The sequence below is a fragment of the Podarcis filfolensis genome (assembly GCF_964270895.1).
Source record: "Podarcis filfolensis genome assembly, chromosome: 9".
Lineage (NCBI taxonomy): Eukaryota > Metazoa > Chordata > Lepidosauria > Squamata > Lacertidae > Podarcis > Podarcis filfolensis.
In genome coordinates, this window is record NC_139610.1 from 24,216,604 (window position 1) to 24,239,349 (window position 22,746).

At 41.9% G+C, this 22,746-nt stretch overlaps 1 protein-coding gene and 2 long non-coding RNA genes across 3 annotated transcripts in view; 1 reads left to right on the forward strand and 2 right to left on the reverse strand.

The window, feature by feature from the left end:
- Positions 1 to 3,864: 3,864 nt before the first annotated feature.
- On the reverse strand, positions 3,865 to 11,378 carry SRD5A3 (steroid 5 alpha-reductase 3). Its single transcript, XM_083630765.1, has 5 exons — positions 11,101 to 11,378; positions 9,535 to 9,686; positions 8,016 to 8,210; positions 6,177 to 6,299; positions 3,865 to 5,962 (listed from the first exon to the last, which is right to left on the reverse strand). Exons 1-5 carry the CDS (start codon positions 11,298 to 11,300, stop codon positions 5,703 to 5,705), a joined length of 930 nt encoding a protein of 309 aa, XP_083486891.1. The 5' UTR covers positions 11,301 to 11,378; the 3' UTR covers positions 3,865 to 5,702.
- A 5,543-nt stretch (positions 11,379 to 16,921) lies between these two features.
- LOC310742729 lies at positions 16,922 to 18,224 on the reverse strand. The gene is made up of 2 exons (XR_014538668.1): positions 18,082 to 18,224; positions 16,922 to 17,048 (listed from the first exon to the last, which is right to left on the reverse strand). It is a non-coding gene; the product is annotated as an uncharacterized lncRNA (long non-coding RNA).
- Positions 18,225 to 18,526: 302 nt separating this feature from the next.
- LOC310770367 overlaps positions 18,527 to 22,746 on the forward strand; it is a 193,056-nt gene continuing 188,836 nt past the window's right edge. The window contains exon 1 of the long non-coding RNA XR_014552116.1: positions 18,527 to 18,998. This is a non-coding gene — a long non-coding RNA (uncharacterized lncRNA). The remainder of the gene's footprint in view (positions 18,999 to 22,746) is intronic.

Consider the following 22,746-nt stretch of genomic DNA (forward strand, 5'->3'; position numbering starts at 1 on the left):
ATGAGTTTGAGCAAACTGCGGGAGGCAGTGGAAGACAGGAGTGCCTGGCGTGCTCTGGTCCATGGGGTCACGAAGAGTCGGACATGACTAAACGACTAAACAACAACAAGAAGAAGTGGGTGGGAACTAAAGACCCGGCCGTGCAATGTAAACTGTGCACCTTATAGGGGATGGTGGTGCGGACCGTGTAGCAGCACATCATCCCAGATCACTGTTCCTTCTGTCCTGGGGTTTGGGGGATTTCACCCAGCAAGCAATATGCTTTCTTTGCAGAAAGACAGGCTTACAATACAGATAAGGAACAGCAGGCAAGACAAAGCACCATCGTCTGCTTAGGTTAGTTTCTGAAAAGTTGCTCGAAGCAGCTCCCCGTCTTGTGGGGAAGCATTGACTCCGCCAGATGTTGTGGAGCTGCATCTCCCCCATCATGCCTGGCCGTTGGCCATCCTTGCTTGGGGCTGGTGGGAGTTCCGGGATGCTCAGCAACATCTGCATTCAGTTGCCCTGATTCTGTGAAGGAGATCTGCATCTTGTATGGCAAATAAGAGAAACAGATATTTATGGCAAACTGTGGACATAAATTGTGGACATAAATGCACTTCTGCATAAGGACCCCGTCTATCAGCACCACACTCTTTTGCATGGAATGCACATTTTGAGGTGCTTTCGAATATGCATGCAAACAGATGCATGCTAACAGTTTATTTCTTTGTCCTGGGTTGGGGCATTGTTGAGGGCTTTTTGTTGGAGGGGGTACTGGTGGACTGGTCATGTTGTGCAGATGCCTGATCATCGTCTTCCAAAGCAACTACTCTATTCCCAACTTAAAAATGGAAAGTGTAATGCTGGTGGTCAACAAAAGCGGTTTAAAGACTGTCTCGAGGCAAATCTTAAAAAATGTAGTATAAACACTGACAACTGGGAAACACTGGCCTGCGAGCACTCCAGTTGGAGAACAGCCTTTACCCAAGGTGTCATGGGCTTTGAAGACACTCAAACTCAGGACGCAAGGGAGAAATGTGCTAAGAGGAAGGCACACTTGGAAAATCCACACCGTGATCAACTCCCACCCAGAAACCAATGTCCCCACTGTGGAAGGATGTGTGGATCCAGAATTGGCCTCCACAGTCATTTACTCATTGTTAAAACTGTGTTTATGGAAGACAATCTTACTTGGCTATGAGTGATCGCCAAAGAGAAAGAGATCTGGAAATTGTTCAATTTGGTTGTGTACTTCTTGAAGTTTTGTTTTATTATATATACCTGCTTTTATGTTTGCCGTTATGTGTTTGTTTTTAATATGTTGCAAGCCACCTTGAGCAGTTTTAACTGTGGAAAGGCGGCATACAAATAAAATGATTGATTGATTCATAACTAGAACTGAATTATATTGCCAGTGAGACTTACCTCATGGTAAACACAGGTTGGCTGGGCTGCAAATTCTCCTTGGTCACTACTTGTAAGCAGCTACACAATCCATCTGCAAATGTTACTGTTTTTAAATATTGTGCTTAAATTGTGTTCTTGTTCTTTTAATTGACTTATTACCTAGTTGCTATTGCTTTATACTGCTTTAATTTTGTGTGTTTGTGTACAAGCCAACCAGAGAGCCCATGTTATGGGGTGACAGTAAATCCATGAGTAATACTCTACCTACTCTAAAGTAGCCCCACTGACATCACTGTCTGTTCATTATTGTGATGAAGTATGCACTTCAATGAGTGCAGTCTCAGCAGCTCTGACATTCTGGCTATAGAGCGCAAAGTGCTACGTTGACATAAGCTTGGTTACTTCAGCAACTTCCCTGACAGTTTATTTTGGAGACATAGAGTCTGAGTGACACACTGGATTGTTCACTTACTGCTGCAATACATTTCTGACCAGAAAGGTGGGTGGAGGATCCTTAATTTGTCAATGTCTCGTCATACATCTTTGCCTGCCAACCTTAGCCAAACAAATTGACAGAATCAGTAATTTTTTTCTGTTTACAAGACTGTTGATTTACACCCAGAAACGCTGCCAGGGATAAATAGCCTTGAAGCAAAGCCAGGTGTCCTTTTAGGAACGCAGCCCAGTTCTTGTTACTGGAAGTGCCAAATGTAAATGAGAATTAAATAAAAACAAAGCTGGATTATTTTTTAAAAGTTATTGCATAGCAACAACAACAACAAAAACCCCAACTGTTACTGTTGTTCTATTATGAAGATTACACCACCTTAGACATTTGAGTTTGAAAAATAAAGAACACTTGGAAGCCATCTTGTTTTACTGTGATACTTACATAGAATTAAATAACTGGTTAACCTGAAAATCTTTTGGCTCAATCCTGCGGCAGTGTCCACATCATAACTGGGTGATGAGCTCATTTGACTCAACTGCATGGTATCAGATGAGCCTATGAGATAGCATAGATTACAGCCTGCTAATCACTAAAATATTTAATATAATAAAATAAATGGTTTAACCAAACTATACCACATGCATCAACTAAAAATTCCAGAGGAGCATTGGTCTTCAACTGGTCATTATCACCACTCTCCATTACTCTAGGAGACGGAAAGGAAAGAAAAGAGACAAAGTAGAGTCACTAGGCGTTTTGAGCAGAGATTGGGGAACTTTGGGAATTTTTTTTGGACAAATTTACGGTATCCACTTGAAATAATAAAATACTGTATTTGAAATGGTTCTGGAATATGTGGAAAGGACGTGAGTTATTCTAGAGGCCTCAAGGCTCTATCCCAACATCCTCATCAGGTGCTCAACCCTTTTAACAGCAAAATCCTTGGCATGTATACTCAGAAGTTATGTTGAATTCATTGGGAGTTACAACCTTAGGGCACAATCCTATGGACATTTATTCAAGCAGAAACAGAGAACCCATGGCCTTCTATGGTGGGTCAAGCTGATGGGAATGGTGGTTCAGCATCTGAAAGGCCACAAGTTCTCCAGTCTTGTATGCAGTGCTTTTTGTGTGTGACAGTATTCACCAGTTCAGGGTACCTGCACCTTTCCCTTTCTCCCACTGCTCATGGCAGCCATTTTGTTGTGGCACCCAACACACTTTATATAGAGTGTACAGTGGTACCTCGGGTTAAGAACTTAATTCATTCCGGAGGTCTGTTCTTAACCTGAAACTGTTCTTAACCTGAAGCACCACTTTAGCTAATGGGGCCTCCTGCTGCCGCTGAAGCACGATTTCTGTTTTCATCCTGAAGCAAAGTTCTTAACGCGAGGTAATATTTCTGGGTTAGTGGAGTCTGTAACCTGAAGCATATGTAACCCGAGGTACCGCTGTACTGGCACCTCGTTTGTTTGTTTTTTAATTCAAAAAAGTACTTCCTGTACTGTAGATTTAAGTATCTTTGTCCTGGGAGGCAGTTCCAAGCACAGAATTTGCACACAAGACCATAGTTTGTTCTCTCAACAAGATTCTCACGCTTCTGTCTGCAAGTGCAGTATATTGTTATTAATATTAATTAAATTTATAGAAATTCTGTGGGCCTAATGAAATAGCAAGAATGGCAAGGAGTGGGGTAGAAGCCCACACCCATCAGGACTGCTAGGCATCAAAAGGCAGGGCTTCAGTGGCCTGTGTAACACTTTGCTCTTCCTCATATGTAACAAACCAAGATTGAATTGTGCAATTATACGCAAATTTTTATATAAATAATGCTGCTACATGTTGCAGCATCCAGCTTTTCTTAACAGCACTTTCTTTTCCCCACCAGAATCGGCTCACAGCCTTCTGGGTACTCTCTGTATATATGTGGGTTTGTTTTTTTATTAAAAAAAATACTTCATTCAGTACTTTACTCTGCCACGTTATTCTATTGTGGTTGAAGAAAATAAGCAGGACAGTATGTATTTGCTTCTTTCAAAGCAGACCAGTGGTTCAGGTTTTTATTAAATATGTAAATATTACATTGGGTATTCTACATACAACAGATGGATAAAATAGTATAAAATATACACCATCTATTTTAAATAGTTTTATAAAAAACGTAAGTCATTGCTATACCAGACAAAATTTGATCCTAAGAAAAGTTTGTGAGAACCAAATGCCTCTCCCTATCTTTCTTGGGCTTGTTACATTATGAAGAAAATCTTTAAGCCTTTGCTCCCTTGCATTCATATGAAAATAAATAATAAAATAGATGATAGTACAGTAGTAGTATAAGTTCAACTACCCTGGTGTGAAAGACATTAACAGGGTTAACCCAGATCACATCTTCCAACAGTGAGAGAGTGTGTGTGATGGGTAGAGTACATGTTGTTCAGATTAACAGTACTTAGGAGAGCATTGATGGGACACCTGGATTTCCAAAAGCATTTATTCAAAACCATTACCAGGGGTTTCCAGACCCTTGTGCAAGGAGACCCACTTCACTGTGAGCTGAAAAAGACAAACAGTGTAGCTGGAGTGAGGTAGAGCACATGAACTGAGCTACCCAGAACCATATTTTGTTTGGTTGGAAGAAATACGTATGTGAGGCTATTGGGAAGGCTTATTTTATGAAATGTCAATGCAGTTATGTAGCTTCTCAAGCATTAACAGGTTGCTGGAAGCATAACATATTCTCCCCCACCAACTTCCTTTTTTTAAAATTCAGAATTTCTAATCCTTACATTTTTAGGAAATAACTGTGCATGGCCATGGGCCTGCAATGATCTTCCGACGCTGTAACTTGCAAAGTTGCATTGAGGCAGGAAGCCTGACCCCAAAAACTGTTGCATCACATGGCTGTGGTCTCCTTAGTTTTGGATCGAAACCATGACGTGCAACTACATTTTCTATATTTGCATTGTTCTGAACAGCTATGCGCTTATCTAGAATGGTTCACACAGTGCAAAGTCTCCATTTAAACATAGGCATTTGTGAGAAACACGACAATGTTATTCTCTGTACTACAGGGAGCAGTTCTCACATACAATTTTCTTATAAAGGAATGGCAGCAACAGAGTTATTTAATTTTCTAGGTTGCGCCTTGCCTTCAAGCTTTATAGAAGAAGCTGCAGTCAAGATTTCTGCTTCTAAATATTCAAACTCAAAATGAAAGGTAGTATAATTTTCAAGTGTAGAAAGGAGAACAGCCAATTTACACATGCGTGGTAATTGTTCCAAGTAACTATTAGCAATGTGATTCAAAAGAGTCCATTCACATAAGCAGCCGCCATTAAAATGGTTTTTCATCATTTCGTTATTCAAATGATGTGCATGAATATGTGAATCGGACTGAAGGTGCAGCAGTTTCTTTCAGTTCTGCTTGCTGCACAGAACGAGTGCAGAAAAATAAATACATGTTCAATAGTATCGCCTTCACTCTTACTATGTAAATAATTCCTTCTCAAAAAGGCCATACTGTATATAACAAATATGGCTTCAGGTTTGAGCATTTGGTGGGGGAGATGGACACACACAGAATCTCTTTGTTCACAGTATGATCTTAGAATACTCAGAAGTAAGTTCTGCTGTGTTCAATGGGCTTACCTGAAAGTAAGTCACTTTGAACTCAATGATACTTCCTTTTGAGTATTCATAAACTGGTTGTTTCCATATACCACAGCAGTTCATTCTAAAAACTAAGTGGTAAAAGGATTTCAGACCGATCTGCATCAATGCAGTTTTAGTCAAATCCTCTGCTTATAACAGCCTCTTGACACCTAGAAAAAGATTTCCATTCCCCCAAGTTAAGATGAACAGCCTAAAAAAGAAAGGGTACATAGGCTTTCCGACACTTTGGATACTGTTTGAAGTTGCTCAGGTAATATTCATGGCACAAAACAGCACTTACTGCCTGGCTGAAGAACACATAAGTCACAACTAGCCACCACGTTAAATTGTTAAACCCAAACATGACAGCCATCGACAGGTATATAAGAAGTTCGGCAAAGTAATGCGGACAGGACACAAACTCAAACCAGTCGCCGAAAGGAATACTGTGGTCCAAATTTAGTACTTTCCCTGAAATAGCAAAAAGTAAACAGGTGTTAGCCTTGTCTAGCTGAGGAATAATGTTGAAATACATCCCATTTTCACCAGCACTGATCTAATTTGTGGGTATTAGTGTTGTGGGGAAAGCAACAATACTTGCAAGATTATGGATGTGCAAGGTATTGTAACGTTTTTTACCTGGAGGAGCAAAAGCTAGACTAGAACAAACAGCAAAATATCTTACCTGATTTATTTTTTCTAAGATTAGCTAGAATCACATGACATCTATGTTGATGAACAGAGGCCCAAATGAACATCAGGACTCCAAGGACGTGGTACCAGCAGACAGTCAGTCGGTGATCTTTCCCTGAATTATGCAGAAAGAGGGTATGTTTAGATGCTAAAAGAATCAGAATCTATATTTCTTCTAGCAGCTAGCTCAGGCGTTTCTCCCAATTGCATGTCTCATCTTGGATGACACTCTTAATACCATGTTCAAGATACAGGAGTCTCAAATTCTTCTCTACAGTCCTTATTCTAAAGATCTGGCATAAAGTCATGCTTGTAGTTTCTATGATATCCCCTACTAACATAAGAGGCAAAAAATTAAGTAGTGTTTGAGCTAGGAGAGCTGGCAAATCAACACATAAAGCAGGAATGAGGAACCTGTGACCCTCCAGATATTTCCACCAGGTCCAGTCATCATGGCCAATGGTCAGACATGATGGAAGCTGTAGTCCTCCTGGTTCCCCAACCCTGATTTAAAGGAACATTGCACAGAAGTGAAATAAATTATGGCATATTTCTATAGATCTGATAACTAATGGGGGAATTTTTCATAAAAGCAAATGAATTTAATAAAGCAACAACTTATAGACACTTACAGCAAATTTAATATGGTGTACTTCTGTGATTCATCAACAGGAACTCGTTTAAAATCCCAGCTCTGCAGTATGTACTATCCCAGAACTCACACAGGCAACAGAAATCTCTGTGTCCCTGCCTGCTCCCGATTCTTGTTTGATTTAATTCCCCCCCCCAAAAGAGCTAAAGGCATTTTACCTTGGTCTACAATAAGGGAAACAAATATTTATAAAAACACTTATGGCATAAATTTGCACAAAACTACATGCAAGTATGTGCCACAGAATTCTACTTCAGTAACTATTTCAATCCAGTCTGCAAAAGAGTTCTGCGTAAACTAAAAGCTCACATACTGATTTGTGAACAGAAGCTGGCTCTAGTAAATGCATTCTTTATTATCCTTGTGATTATGTTTGACCTGCGCCGAAGAATTGATGCTTTTGAATTATGGTGCTGGAGGAGACTCTTGAGAGTCCCATGGACTGCAAGAAGATCAAATGCATCCATTCTTAAGGAAATCAGCCCTGAGTGGTCACTGGAAGGACAGATCGTGAAGCTGAGGCTCCAATACTTTGGCCACCTCATGAGAAGAGAAGACTCCCTAGAAAAGACCCTGATGTTGGGAAAGATGGAGGGCACAAGGAGAAGGGGACGACAGAGGACGAGATGGTTGGACAGTGTTCTCGAAGCCACAAACATGAGTCTGACCAAACTGCGGGAGGCAGTGGAAGACAGAAGTGCCTGGCGTGCTCTGGTCCATGGGGTCACGAAGAGTCGGACACGACTAAACGACTAAACAACAACAACAACAACATGTTTGACCTGTGGCTTCCTACATTGAACAAGTCTCTGCATTGCTAGTATTTGGGAACTAAAAGAAATGGACACCTCAAATTTTAAGGTGAAAAGATACTTATCTCTAATCTAGACCTATATTTAAAAAACTGAATAAAAATACTTTTGGGGTGGTTTTTCAATGGCAAGCTACATCCCAATGTATCTCAGAGTAAGATGTCCCCAAACCAGATCAAGGATTTGGTGTTAGGAGTAGTTTGTTACTCTGGATTTTTCATTTGAAAAAAGGGGGCATTTTAAAATCCTTATAAGTTGATAGCTTTCTATACTCTTATGTTCCATTTTGCTGTGTGTTGACCAGGCTTTAGCCCATGAAAAACAAAGAAGCATTATATAAGATACTGATGCTAAATAAGAGACTTACCTTCCCGGACATTGGTTGGCACTTGACATAACAGAGTTAAGCCCAGCAGAACATAGTAACAGAGTCCAAAGCAGTACTGTACAATATGGATGACACCTCCTGAGAACACACTGATGTGAAGACACTCTTTTAGCCGTCTACAGCTGTTTAACCAGACAAAGAGGCAAACCAGGAAAACAGACAAGGATTCACCACCTAGAAATCCAACACAGGTTACGGTGTAAAACAACTGCTCTTTTCACCAGACATGTCAGATTCTCATTAAAAGGCAGACGAACAGCAGGATCAAAAGAGAAAGTAAATGCTTGCAAAAACAAGAACTCAGACACATTGCATTATGTTCGCATGCAGAATTCCAAGAACTTAGCAATATTGGTAGAACCATTATTGCATCGGGCACTTTCAAAACTGTTCATTTACTTTATGAATAATCTGGCTCATCTCATCAGGGCAGCGAAGAATGTATTTCGTCATAATTGCAAAACATCCACCTACTATGAGATTCAAGTGTAAGGCTGCTCATCTGAATGATCTAAGTGGTGAATTCCTTGCCTGTGAAAAGCTAATGTGTCTGATACAAGGGTCCCACCCTAGCCATTTTTCAGACATGCAAGGAGTTTCTCTTTTACATGAAGGAACATTTAAACAAAAAAATGCTCCACCTGCATTTTCAAGTGGCACACTTCCAGGAGAACCCAAACCTTGAAATGTCTGTTCAAGAGAAACTTGCATCTGTAAATGATAGGGGAAAGTAAAGGAAGTCGTTCTACTGCCAGTGGTGCAACTGTGAAGATATGTTTAAAAATTATAGCATGCACTGATATACATGTTCAGGGGAAATAGTTTTGAGTTTTAAGACACTGTTTAAGTGGAGCAGATCCCTGAGGAAAGGATCCAAAAAGGAGAACACAGGGGTTTTATTTTTTCACGACAAGCAACAGTTCATACGATTCTCGGGTGTCTCAGGAGGTTTTGAAACGGTTTTGGCCGCTCTATATGATGAGCTCTGTTGGGAGGGAGTCTGGGGAACTGTGACCCTGTTAACTCTCCTCAACCTCTGGGTGGCTTTCGATACCACCGACTATGAAGCGACTGCCTCTCCCCATATGAACTGATCTGGACCCTGCAATCATCATCTGAGGCCCTTCTTCATATGCCACCCCCCCTCCACGAAGGACTGAAGGGTGGCAACACGAGAATGGGCCTGTTCTTCAATGGCTCCCTGCTTGTGGAATGTTCTCCCCAGGGAAGCTCGTCCAGCACCTTCATTTCATATCTTTAGGAACCAGCCAAGAATGTTTCTCTATAACCAGGCCTTCGGCTGATTAAATATTCTATGGCCTTTGAAATGTGTTTTTGTGTGTGTGTGTGTGTGTGGGGTTACTGCTTTGTTTTTTTTATTTTAATGTAGTCTGTGGTCTCATTTTGTCTTTTTAGGTTGTGAACTGGCCTGCGATCTTTGGATGAAGGTCAGTATACACATTTAATAAATAAATAACATTCTCAGGAGTCGACACACCTCCATCTTGGTCCTGCGATACGCCGTCAAGAATGCTGAGGAAGTCCTGAAGCCAAATAGGGAAGGGCCTTGACAGAAGGTGGCTTTGGAGAAGCAGCAGCAGCACGGAACCATTCCAGATCACCGACACAACATAGAAGTGGTAGAACCACCTGTAGAAGGAAGCACTGACAGTTTGCTGTTTTATTCCATACAACCACATTCCCTATATTCTAACCTTCTGTTGCCTTTCCTTCATTTGCCATGGTCGACTCACAAAAATATTTTCCCTAACACTCCCTTCCTTCCTTCACTGAACTGCCAAAGTAATATGTTCATTACCATCTCAAGTAGCAACTTTCAAAAACCCTTTTTGTCATGTTTATTGGCTTTGCCTATTTAACAATAGGAAGCCACGGCACCCACCCAGCCTAGAATTAATGTCTTAGTTCATGCCTTAATTTCAGGGAGAATGAGACTGGCAAGACCATATACTGAATTAAATGACTATTTCTAGAACAGCAGACTCAAAACATAATTTTAAGTTCGCCCACATTGCTTGGAATGATGTCTTGGGTATTTCCCCCCCATTTATTTTGCCTGAATAAGAAATTACAATTACGATTTTGTTCAGTTTTTCTAAAACATACTGTATGAGCTGCGACCGTATGCATCTTACTCAGGAACAGGGTGGATAAAAATAAATGATTTCAAAATTATTATTTTTTAAAAATGGATTAAAAAAAATTAATATGGATTTTTAAAATTTAAATTGGATATTTAAAATAAAATGCTTTTGGAGGAAAAATCTTTCTAAAGATAGTCCAAAAGCTATTCATCAGGAAATAAGGATTTGGTTTAAGTTTTTCATGTGTGCTAAAACTCAGACTAAGGTATTTTTCTTAAAAAATGTTTATGCACATCAGTTAACAAACATGGATGCATATGCTATAATGTTATTGTTTTACTTAAATAAATTGTTTAAATTGTTATTAAGGAAATGTTTTTTTTTCTCCTTCCAATAAAGTACAGCAGAAAAGTTGTCCAAATATAAACAGTTAACTCATTAAACCCCACCATCATTTAATAATTATCTGTCTATGCATCTCTAATAGTATAACCAAATCAGTAATTTTTGATATAACTAAAAACTACTCTGAAAATTTATTATTCCAAAAACGAAACCTTCATCTGGTTGTAAACATTAAGATTATACCAGGAAAAAAATGAGTCATTCTGTTAAAAAAAAAAATTAAATCAAGTCTTACTAACTAGTGCTTTATTTATTTATTTTCCAAATTTTTTTATTGATTTTCCAAAATTTTTCAACAAACAAACGAACAAACATACATCTTAATTGTACTTAATCCAATCTTAGTAATATTGTTAAGTGACTTCCTCACTGACTAGTGGTTTAAATCGGTTTGATGTAAATCAAATCCACCCTGCTCCGGAATTGCAAGGGGGCCGGACTAGATGGCCCTCGGGTTCCCTTCCAGCTCTACAATGCCATGCGTCTCATGAGGCACTCTGCACATGCCCAGGAACACTGCATTGACCCCCGATTCATAGGGTCGCTTCGGTCACCTCTTGGGCACGTCGAAGACCTGCAGCTGGGGCGGGCGCGGCTGGCAGGCGCTCTTGGTCTTGCCGTAGCGGAGGAGATCCTGGAAGACCGCCGCCAGGCTGAGCGAGGGGCGCCCGGGTGGGGGCTTCAGCCGAGGCAGCCGCAGAGCTAGCAGCGCCGCGAGGAAACTGGCGGCCAGCACCAGCCACAGGCCAGCCATCGCTCCAGCAACTGCGCAGCCGCAAAATCCAACCGGCCCTGTTGTTTTAAAAAACCCTCACACTTCCTTATTCGTTCCCTCCCGTCATATGGTGTGGTTTTTGCTTTTTTTAAAGGACCAGCACCAATCAGGTATTGCCCCTCCGCCAGCCAATAGACATGAGGGGTGTTCGTCACCTCAAAGACTACACAACTGCCAAATCATCCACTGGGCCCGCCTCTAAAAGCTTTACATTCGCTATTTGTTTCGCCGTTCGGTTTTTAATTGGCGTTCCCATTGGTCACTCACAGGGGGAGGGAAGGTCACGGCCGCTCAGCTCATAGAGATAAGTAAAAGTGAAGAGCGACGTAAGCTGTTTCCCGTATTTTGAGTGTTTGTGCGCCCAGTGAGAGCAGGATTATTCTGTCTTCATTACAGTTTGCTTATTTTTTAAAATATTTCAACCCGAGGAAGGAAAAAGCAACCAACAATTTACAAAGAGAGCCGGGAAGGTGCCCTCCATCCTTATTTTATTTATTTAACCAGACCTCACCTCTTACCTGGTTTACAAGAAGTATCAACATTATAAATAAAAATCAATGTTTAAAATCAGCATAAACTAACAAGAGATTGAAATGTGTTGGAGTTTCTGGATAGCCGCCCAGAGTAGCTGGGGAATCCCAGCCTTGAGTACAGGTGTCCTATGCTGAAAGGGTCTCAGCCACTGTGATTCTGCATCAGCTGCAGCTTCCAGATCAAGCGCAAGGGAAAGCCCCACACGAAGTGCAATAATCTACCCTTCAAAACCCCTACCTATGTTTGTTTACGTTTTGCCAGATGGCAACCTGCACTTTAAGTCTTTGTTTTTGAAATATGCTCAGAGTCACAAAGTGATTTCATGCTCTTTATTCAGCTCATAGTGGTGAGGAGGAATGAATGAAAGTCCCCTCAAGTTATCTGCTTTATATACATTATTTAAACAATGGGCTGCACATGATTGGCTAATTCCGGAATTCTACTGTAATCCAATCAGGTTGTGGATTCACTTCTATCTGGAGCATGATTGGGTGGTTCCTGCCAACCAATCATACTGCTGCATTGTTCTAGGACCAATCAGACTGCTGCATTCTGAATCCTGTTGTTCTAAGACCAATCAGACTGCTGCCTTTTGGATCCTATTGTTCTAGGACCAATCAGACTGCTGCAGTTTGGATCCTATTCAACTCAGTACATAACAGTTTTGTAAGGGATGTGTTTGGAAAACTCAGTATTCCTGAGAAGATGGAATATTCTGATCCGCCAGCATTCAATGAGTGTTTCCTGTGCATCTCACATTGTCTTAAATGAGCCCACTTTCCTTCAGCCTCAAAAGGGAAGTGCTAATAAGTGATAACATTGCATGTGGTATAGACACCTTTTCCTGGGACAGTCCTTGCGCCTGAGATGAATGGTGCTCGTATAGTGTACGCTAAAAACAAGTCTTGTTCTGTTGTATGGTGATGAATAAATGACACTACACCTTATGCCTCACCACTAGATGGTACCAAATCCCTGTCTTTGAATTTTAAAAGGGAGCTAGTATCTCATAGAGTTTGAGAAATAATTTATTGGTATCTGTTTTTTGGAGTCTAGTTGCTGTGGACTTTAATTTGATCAGATGATTGGTAAAAGCAGTCCTTTGATGGGGCTCATCCGTACTTCCTTTTGTTTCTGGGCACAAGTCTGGGTTTTAAAGCTCCGTGTCTGAATGGTTTTATTTTTGGTCCCAGCGCTTTCCCCAGGAAAACCTGTGTTTCACTGCTGAATCAGAGCAAGCAGCAGGTGGGTTTACCATGGATTGCTGCCTGCTCCAATTCAGTGGTAAAACACAGGTTTTCCCAAGGAAAGCACTAGGACAAAAAGAAAAGAAAAACCTTGTGTGGACATGGAGCTTGAAATGCACGTGCAAAAGGAAGTTTAGGTGAACTTGTGCATTGATTCATCATTAAACACCATAAACTGTACTGTTTGCTAAATATTGTTTTAAAACCTTTACTAGAAACTTTATAGTAGCACAGTGCTCTAAAATACTCTGGCTGGGATCCAAAGAGCCAGTTTGAGCATGAGCAATGCAATTTTTAAACTATTTCCCCTGTAAACAAGAGATGTCCAGGCATTTGACAAACTGCTTTTGAAACACTTTTCAATGTCAAATGTGTTTTGCTGTGTGTGGCATTGAAGGAGGGGGACTGCTGCTCAATATAAAAGCCCCCATAGCAACCTTTGCCAACCAGATGCTCTCCAGATGTCTTGGACTACAATTCACATCTACCTAACAACAAGAAGAACAACCATTTATTTATTATATCATGCCCATCTGACTGGGTTGCCCCAGGCACTCTGGGAGGCTTTCAGTAAACCACAGTAAAGCATCAAACATTAAAAACTTCCCTAAACAGGGCTGTTTTCAAATGTCTTCTAAAAGTCAGATAGTTGTTTATTTCCTTGACCTCTGATGGGAGGGCGTTCCACAGGGCAGGCACCACTACCAAGAAGCCCCTCTGCCTGGTTCCCTGTAACCTCACCTCTAGCAGTGAGGGAACTGCCAGAAGGCCCTTGGAGCTGGACCTCAGTGTCCGGGTGAATGATGGGGGTGGAGTGGCTCCTTCTCGTATACAGAACTGAAATTCTGTGAGGGAAGAAAAACTAAGTTGCTCTTCTCCCAATATTTAGTTTAATCCTTTCTTACATTTTTCTTGTAGTTGCTGTAGAAGGAAAACCTGTGTTGACTGAAACCTGTGTTGTTATCAGTAGGTCAATGGATTGGGAATTTGTTTTTTACAACAAGCTTTAAATTATGCAGATTACAGAGGGCAACTATCTCCTCTTCCTGTTACTAATAGTAGTGGAGGTGGAACGAAGTTAATTGCAGAAACCTCAAGAGGAGATAGCACTAGCCTCTTGCCCCCAAGCACCCCAGCCAATGCAATTCCTTCCCCCGCTGTTGCAATAAATCTTGACTGCTTTTAAGTTTATATCCAGAATAAAACATAGAGTGATCCAATCATGGGTCTCATTCCCACCATCATATCTAGCTTGGACCACAGTATGAGTCCTTTGGTACTTTACAGATTAACATTGCATCCTAAATTTATGCAGAGAATCCTTAGTGGAAAAGGGAATTAAATTCTAGCCTGTGGCTTCTTTACTTGCAGTGCTAACAGAGACTAAGGATCAAATTAGACATGGTGTTAAAAACTTGCAGGTTTTAAAAATGCAAATTACATGGAGGTATAGGATGACAAATGGGATCAGAGCAGGCATGGAGTTAAATTTCCTCTCAATGCGTTCTCTGATCTTATTAATTATAATCCCACCCACCTAATGCAATTCCTATTTTTTAAAAAAACCCTGCATGTTAGATCCTAAGATGTATTCAGCAGCCTACGTCCTTGTTGTGGCAAGTAGCTAGTTTGGGCCTTAGAGTGTCAGGTTGAGTGGTAGTGGGACAAATCCAGTCCTGTTTTCACAGTGACCCTTTGGCAAGTCTATGAGTTACTTCTTTTCCCTACATACAAACATTTTTACACATACATGCCAGTGCGTTTGGATCTCCCAAGCACAATTACAAAGGTGCTTAAAGATATATGTATATATACAAATTTGCATGACCACACGTTTATGTCAGAAACACTCCTTTAACTCTCATGTGAAAGTTGGAGCTGCCATAAGGAGGAGATGTTTAGCTTTGGGATTCAGAGCACAACTTGTTTTATACAGGGAGAGGTGCTGCTCCATTGTGCTGTTATTCTGCTATCAAAATCCACTGACAATACTGACAGAATATCTAGCGACAACAGCCTAACTCTTTGATCCCTCCTACTTTAAAATTCTGTCTAGAAAGGAGAAGTCTCTGATAAGGGCAGCAGTTCATATACAGAACTGTAAACCTTGTGAACTTATCAGCTAGATGCATATGATCCTGCTAATCTTTTTGTGAAATACGGAGAGGCACCAAAAATGTCACTTAATTCACAAGATGTTGCAATCACTCGCAAAGTCCTTAATTGCATAACCCCACTTGGCCCCTCTCTGCATATCAATATTCTCAGTTTTAGCAGCAACAAAAAACTGGATTATGGATCTATCCCAGTGCTATTTTTCTAGGAAAAAAGGTGCCAGAACACACCATGAAACCCTGTTTGTTTGTTATAATGGCAATTGCACTCACCTGAGAGGTGCCGGAACTGAGTTCTAGTGAGTTTTGGCTGAAAAAAAGCCCCTATCTTCCAAATATTTTTCTCCAGTTATTGAAGTAAATACTCAGTTTGTCATTCATACATGGCATGGATCTAGACATCTTCCACCAAAGACTATCTTTTGTTGTATGAGTATCTTATTTTCTCAGCACCAAAGGAAATTTTTCTTGCTGGGAGCTTATCAATGGGATTCCTTTTACTTTGTGTGACCTCTGCCCTGGACACTCAAAAATGACAGTATCTGGTCTTCACAGAATATACAGTGGGAGGAGTGCTAAGGAACTTGCTGCTAAGAAGGTGGCTTGCTTCAAGTTGATACCTTTGTTGCTGTTTGTGTTTGACAAAGAGAAAAAAAAGAGCAAGTACCTTTCCTTCCAGAGGGACGCGGGTGGCGCTGTGGGTTAAACCACAGAGCCTAGGACTTGCCAATCAGAAGGCCAACGGTTCAAATCCCCATGACAGGGTGAGCTCCCATTGCTCGATCCCTGCTCCTGCCAACCTAGCAGTTCGAAAGCACATCAAAGTGCAAGTAGATAAATAGGTACCGCTCCGGCGGGAAGGTAAACGGCGTTTCCGTGCGCTGCTCACCAGAAGCGGCTTAGTCATGCTGGCCACATGACCCGGAAGCTGTACGCCGGCTCCCTCGGCCAATAAAGCGAGATGAGCGCCGCAACCCCAGAGTCGGCCACGACTGGACCTAATGGTCAGGGGTCCATTTACCTTTACCTTTTTACCTTTCCTTCCTCGAAACTGCATTTCCTAGAAGTGTGAATGAACAGCTTTGCCCAGTTTGTTTCTACTGTCAAACACTTAAGAGCCACACTAGATGTAACATGTGGAAGATCTATGATTATATTTCCTGGAAAATTTCCCTTAGTTAAAAGCTGGTGAGAGGCAAGTAAGGGGGATAAATGATAGAGGTATATGAAATTATGCAGAAACTGGATGGGGAGAATCTCCCTCCCTCTCTCATAATACTAGAACTCAGAGCCATCCAATCAAGCTGAATGTAGTGCCTGTCTTTTTACCCATCTCCTTCTGCAATTAATAGCAACTCTGAGAGGTACTTCAAGACAGAGGAAAGTGTGTGAGCCGCCCAGAGTGGCTGGGCAAACCCAGCTAGATGGGCGGGATATAAATAATAAATGGGTGGGATATTAATAACAACAACAACAACAACAACAACAACAACAACACTGGTCAACAACAAATTTGTTGTCTGCCTTTTTTCAGTTGATTTAGGACGAATCTGATGCGCTGAATCCAAAAATCACATTGGTTTTGCTCAATCAGGTCAAGTTTTTGAGCTATGGCCACATGTCATTTTTACGTTTTTGTTCACATGTACGCTTGTGTGGAGCATTTTAGAAGAAGTTGGTGGGGGTAAAATGCCATGTCGAATAATTGTTTTGATTGGAAATGATTATTTTAATGACAAGAAGTATTCAGGTCCGATAGTTCTGGGTGATTATGTCGAAAAGGGATCAGTTTGAAGTCATAAAACCTCAAAATCTTCCATAAATTGGTGCGGCTCCATAAATTGGTGGGATCAACAGACAGAACCGGAGCAGCCTTCAAGTATCCTGATCTTCAATCAGCACGTCGTCCTGTAGCTCATTGTGATGAAATTCCAGTGCCTATCTTCGGAGGACTTCCTGACATTAGTGACGAAGATGCCTCCAGTGTTGAAGGACATGAAGAAGAAGAAGTGGTTCTTGAAGATGATGCTCCACATCCATTTTCCCAAAAGGAGTTGTGTTATGTACTGAGTTGAATAGGATCCAAACTGCAGCAGTCTGATTGGTCCTAGAACAATAGGATCCAAAAGGCAGCAGTCTGATTGGTCCTAGAACAATAGGATTCAGAATGCAGCAGTCTGATTGGTCCTAGAACAATGCAGCAGTATGATTGGTTGGCAGGAACCACCCAATCATGCTCCAGATAAAAGTGAATCCACAACCTGATTGGCTTACAGTAGAATTCTGGAATTAGCCAATCATGTGCAGCCCATTGTGTAAATAATGTATATAAAGCAGATACTTTGAGGGGACATTCATTCATTCCTCCTCACCACTATGAGCTGAATAAAGAGCATGAAATCACTTTGCGACTCTGAGTATATTTCAAGTTGAATGATCTAGTTCGTGACCTCAGCTTGTCAAAGGACTCTGCCGAACTGTTGGCATCCAGATTAAAGGAAAAAAACCTCCTCTCTGACAGTGCTTGCATCAGCTTCCTCCACAACAGGCATCAAGAGTACCTCCGTTTTTTCTTGGAAGAGAAGAACTTGGTGTACTGTGCAGATATTGCGCAGCTTCTGCTCAAGCTTGGAGTGCCACAGTACGAACCCAAAGATTGGAGACTGTTCATTGACAGCAGCAAGCGATCACTGAAATGTGTTCTGCTACACAACGGCAACCAGTTTGCCTCTATACCCCGGGCTCACTTGAGTACACTGAAGGAGAACTATGAAGCGGTGAAGTATGTGCTTGAGAAAATTGGTTATGATCAGCATAAGTGGTTTATTTGTGTTGACCTGAAGATGGTGAACTTTTTGTTAGGACAACAGTCTGGCTTCACCAAGTACCCATGTTTTCTGTGCATGTGGGATAGTAGGGACTGTGCTCAGCATTACACAAAGAAGGACTGGCCTGTGCGGGAGGAATTGGTGCCTTGCAAAGAAAGGAACATCATCAACGACCCTCTGGTGGACAGAGACAGAATACTCTTCCCACCGCTGCACATCAAGCTCAGTTTAATCAAGCAGTTCACCAGGGCTCTGGACAAGGATGGTGACTGCTTCACTTACTTGTGCCAGGCTTTTCCAGGATTGACCATGGAGAAGTTGAAAGCTTGCATCTTTGACAGTCCTCAGATCCGTCAGCTCATCAGAGATCCAGAGTTCGGAAACTCAATGAACGAAGTGGAACTGGAAGCGTGGAAGGCATTTGTTCCGGTAGTGAAGAACTTTCTTGGCACCAAAAGGCCAGAAACTACGCAGAACTTGTCAACAACATGATGACTGCTTTCAGAAACCTGGGCTGCAACATGAGCATCAAGATGCACTACCTATTTTCACATATGGACCAGTTTCCTGAGAACCTGGGTTCAATGAGTGACGAGCAGGGGGAGAGATTCCATCAGGACATGAAAGAGATGGAGACCAGGTATCAGGGTCGCTGGGACGCAGTCATGATGGCTGACTACTGTTGGACTCTGAAGAGAGACCTCCCTGCCGCTGAGCATTCCTGGAGTTCCAAGAAACAGAAGTTCAAGCCCTGAAGTTTGAAAAATGGTGCAGCAACATGCAATTTACGTGTACTTACCTTTATCAATGCCCACCATTCAGTTTACAGTAAACCTGACCTGATGGAGAGAAACGGATGCCATTTCCTGATTCAGCAGTGCAAAAATACCCTAAATCAGTTGTAGAAATCTAGACAACATTCAAAAAGTAAAAAATTGTTGCCCAGTGTAATTTGTGTGTGTGTAAGAATGATTTAATCTTCATGCACACTCACTTGAAGCCTATTCACACCTTCCCTTTATGCCCTGGGAAAAGGGAGAGGGGGGTGGTGCTGTGGTCTGAGCCTCTTGGGCTTGCTGATCAGAAGGTTAGCGGTTCGAATCCCCACAATGGAGTGAGCTCCCGTTGCTCTGTCCCAGCTTCTGAAAGCATGCCAGTGCAAGTAGATAAATAGGTACCGCTGCAGTGGGAAGGTAAATGGCATTTTTGTACGCTCTGGCTTCCGTCTTGGTGTTCCATTGCACCAGAAGCGGTTTAGTCATGCTGGCCACATGACCCAGAAAGCTGTCTGTGGACAAACACCGGCTCCCTCGGCATGAAAGCGAGATGAGTGCCCCAACCCCATAGTCGCCTTTGTCTGGACTTAACCATCTAGGGATCCTTTACCTTTACCTTTACCCTTCAGTGGTGTGTGTGTGTGATGAGACTTGCCATGTGGAAACAGCTGTACAGATGCAAGCTCTTCCATGCAGTTTTGAAGCCCAAGATGGGTCACTGACGTCTTCATTCAGTTTGGTTTTTGAGTTCATGAATGCCAAAAGGTGAAAAAAGTGAAAAAAAGGGATAGCTATCATTGTGGAGTGGCAATACACCAGTGCTACACAGAAGTTAGCTCTCAAAGTCATTTGCAGTAGATAAGCAAGAATTCCCTTTTCCCAAAAATTGAACAATAGCAGCTGCAAGATTACTCCACCTTCCCCCCTCAACTCTACTACTGACGTGAATAAATCTTGGTATGTAGCCAGGTATGGATTTTTGTGTTGCGGGCTTGGTTCAGTCCTGACGCTCAGAACAAATTCCTGGGCTCTGTCTTCTCTAATTCTAACTCTAATCTTAGGTTTTTGCACAAAGCCAAGGCGGATTCCACAAGCTTTGGTAGAAGGCCTGAACAGTGGCAGAACATCTGTTTTGGATGCAGGAGGTCCCAGGTTTAATCCACAGCATTTCCAGGTACAGCTGTGGAAGACCTCTAGAGAGCTGCTCCCAGTAGTGCAGACATTACTGAGTTAGATGGATCAGTTGGTGTGACTCAGTACGAAACAGCATCCTGCATTTCTGTGTTCCCAAGCCTGAAGTCTCCACACCACCACAGTATACCTCAGATCCTGGAGATATTAACAGCAGAAGATGGATACCGCCATTGTGCCCTAAGTTTGAACTTCCCTGTGACAGCGGTCTGGCCAACATTAGATGGTCAGTGGTCCAGTGGCCTGACTAAGCATGGCCACTCTTATGTTCTTCGTCTTTTGGCTATATGGGTGGGGTAAATTCTCCCCATTCACCTCTAGCCTCTGTCCTGATCCCATGAACTTTTGTTCTCCCACCGCTTCCTTTGTGGCTGATCAGCAGATAGGAGGTTTGCACTGCAAGTAGTCCTTCCCTTCCTGGCATGGGCCGAATGTTTTCAACCTCTGTCTGCCAAGTACTTGCTTAGGAGTTTATTTTTGTAGTAGCAGGGTGGGTTTCTCCCCCTGTCTTTCTTATTATTATGATATATATATATATATATATATATATATATATATATATATATCCCCATGTGTTTCCTCTCATGGAATGGCTTTGTAAATATTTATTGCAAATGTGTGTTGTTGTTGTTTTTGGATGGGGGTTAATATGATTATCAATAAATATTTGCTAACAGTTGTCCTTACTAACCTTTGCAGATATTCATTCCAGGCAACAGGAAATAAACCAGCTAGACTGCAGCAGTTCTCAACCTGTGGGTCCCCAGATGTTGTTGGACTACAACTCCCATCATCCCTGAGCTCTGGCCTTGAGAAACGCTGAGCTAGAGGCTTGCAACTGGCTTTGAGGGGATTGAGAAATATTCTTTTGTAATAAGACAGCTATTTTGAGATCTTGTACAGAATGTCCTAGAAGAAGAAGAAAAAGAGTTTGGATTTGATATCCCGCTTTATCACTACCCTAAGGAGTCTCAAAGCGGCTAATAATCTCCTTTCCCTTCCTCCCCCACAACAAACACTCTGTGAGGTGAGTGGGGCTAAGAGACTTCAGAGAAGTGTGACCCAGCAGCTGCATGTGGAGGAGCAGGGAAGCAAACCCAGTTCACCAGATTACAAGTCCACTGCTCTTAACCACTACACCACACTGGAAGATAGAAGTGTTCTCCTACTGGTTTCTCTGTCTTGTGATTCTGTCTTGTCATCTCAAAGTAGCTGTCTTATTACAAAAGAATTTCAGAAATAAACTGGAAAGAGAAGTTCCTGAATTGCAACTCATTACAAAACTTAAAACCATGGAGAGACCTGGTCTTAATAGAGACATTGGATTCTTATCTCATTATACATGATAAAGCTATTTTTGGCCATCTCACCCCTTGCTTTTTCCTATAAGACCTATTGCAGTCGTCAACAGGTTTACCACACCTATCAGCCAATCACCCATTCCCACCTCCCATCTGAGTAATACCCCTCCCCACCTTCTCACTATTTATAAGGGTCTGGTGACTTCTGTTTCAGTGTATCTGAAGAAGTGTGCATGCACACAAAAGCTCATACCAATAACAAACTTAGTTGGTCTCTAAGGTGCTACTGGAAGGAATTTTTTAAGCTGAAACCTGGAAGTTTCAATCCACGGCTTGAACTTGCTTGCATCCAAAAACATTTGTTACATCAGGACAGGGAAGGGTGTGATTTCCCCAAACATCCTGGCGGGCCAATCTCTGAATTCTAATGGAACTAACTACACTTATGGAGCAGAGGTTCCCTACCCCTGACTTAGCCAAAAGGGCTTTTCCTTGTGCAGATAGGGGCACTCAATTTTGGCTTGTCTCCTCTCCCTCCTGCTGTGACCCTCTGTGCTTCATCCCATTCTATTATCGAGGATCCTGCAAGCTTCAGGAGCATCTTGGGTGGGTAGGTGGGAGACAGGGGGCTTAAATGGGTTGGAGGAGAGCTGCAAAAACTGCAGGTCCCAACTAACAGGAGTGGAAGCACTTTCTACAAAGCCAAAACACAGTGTGTCCTTTTGGTCACACTGTCGCAAAGATAAATTCAAAATCTTGCTGAAAGAAAAAGATAAATTTGGGAATGGCCTCTTTTATACTTCATAGACACACAATGAAATACTATTCCCATTGTTTATTCCTGGCATCAACACTGATTTAGCAATGATATGGATCAAATTGTGGCAAGTTTAGTGTTCGTAGGAGCTTTGCTTGAGCCCTGTGTTTATTGTAAGCCACATTTTTAGCTTTATGAATTTTAAAGCTAGAAAAATAAAACATTCTGGAAAGCAAGGTTGGCTTGCGGTTGGACAGTGATCCTGGGAACACGTGATTGCTAGACCGTATAGTTTAGATACTTCAAGGAACTCTAGCACTGCTGCCAATTTTGGTTGCGCACAGCTGGGATATTAAAGCGTCTTCTTAGATAGTATTTATTAATCTGTATGCACTCAAAACAAAGACTGGGTGTTTCCATAAAGACCGTTAATATGGGATTGGTCCTGCTGGTGCACGTCGGTTTTGCACAGCATACACTGCAGTCATTGGCATTCAAATGCTAACCTATATCCTCCAGCCCCATTTAAGGGCTTGTCCACTGGGAAAAAAACACTTTTTAGTGCTCAATTGGAGCAAACAACAATTCGGGTTTTCTCTGGATTGCTGTTTGCTTCAATTTAGCACTAAAGAGCAGGTTTCCCCTGGGAAAGACGTGGGGAAAGGGGGAAACTACTT

Bases quoted from the DNA above. Each gene is read 5' to 3' on its own strand.
- SRD5A3 (XM_083630765.1), bottom strand. From the start codon at position 11,300: ATGGCTGGCCTGTGGCTGGTGCTGGCCGCCAGTTTCCTCGCGGCGCTG. The intron at 9,687-11,100 runs GTGACCGAAGCG...TTCCTTCTACAG, and splicing joins GTCTTCGACGTGCCCAAGAG to GTGGTTCTACCACTTCTATG. The intron at 5,963-6,176 runs GTAAGATATTTT...TTGCTATTTCAG, and splicing joins TCTTAGAAAAAATAAATCAG to GGAAAGTACTAAATTTGGAC.